The sequence below is a fragment of the Salpingoeca rosetta genome, assembly GCF_000188695.1.
Source record: "Salpingoeca rosetta unplaced genomic scaffold supercont1.13, whole genome shotgun sequence".
Lineage (NCBI taxonomy): Eukaryota > Choanoflagellata > Craspedida > Salpingoecidae > Salpingoeca > Salpingoeca rosetta.
Window position 1 is genome coordinate 1,617,099 of NW_004754921.1, and position 282 is coordinate 1,617,380.

Sequence of the window (282 nt, forward strand, 5' to 3'; positions counted from 1 at the left end):
GTGCAACGGCAGTGGCGCAGCATACATGTGCATGTGTGCGTGTACACACTCACTCGAGTGTTTCGAGGGTCGTGTTGTGCTCCAGCATCTCCGCCAACGCCACGGCGCCCTCATCGCCGATGGAGTTGTTGTACAGGCTGTCAAGACGGTATGGTGGATGCCACACAGGGCGATGATGCCACATGGGTGAGGAAGAGTGAGTGCGTGCGTGCGTGATGATGATTGTTGTGGGTGGCAACACAGTCATCAATCCACACATGGGCACATGTGCACGTGATAAGG

At 56.4% G+C, this 282-nt stretch overlaps 1 protein-coding gene across 1 annotated transcript in view; it reads right to left on the reverse strand.

Annotated features, from left to right (window-relative positions):
- Window positions 1–49: 49 nt before the first annotated feature.
- PTSG_05787 (uncharacterized protein) overlaps window positions 50–282 on the reverse strand; it is a gene marked incomplete at its 3' end in the record, with an annotated part of 3,586 nt that continues 3,353 nt past the window's right edge. Inside the window, exon 8 of the mRNA XM_004993599.1 lies at window positions 50–137. Coding sequence (XP_004993656.1) covers window positions 50–137 — 88 coding nt within the window. The remainder of the gene's footprint in view (window positions 138–282) is intronic.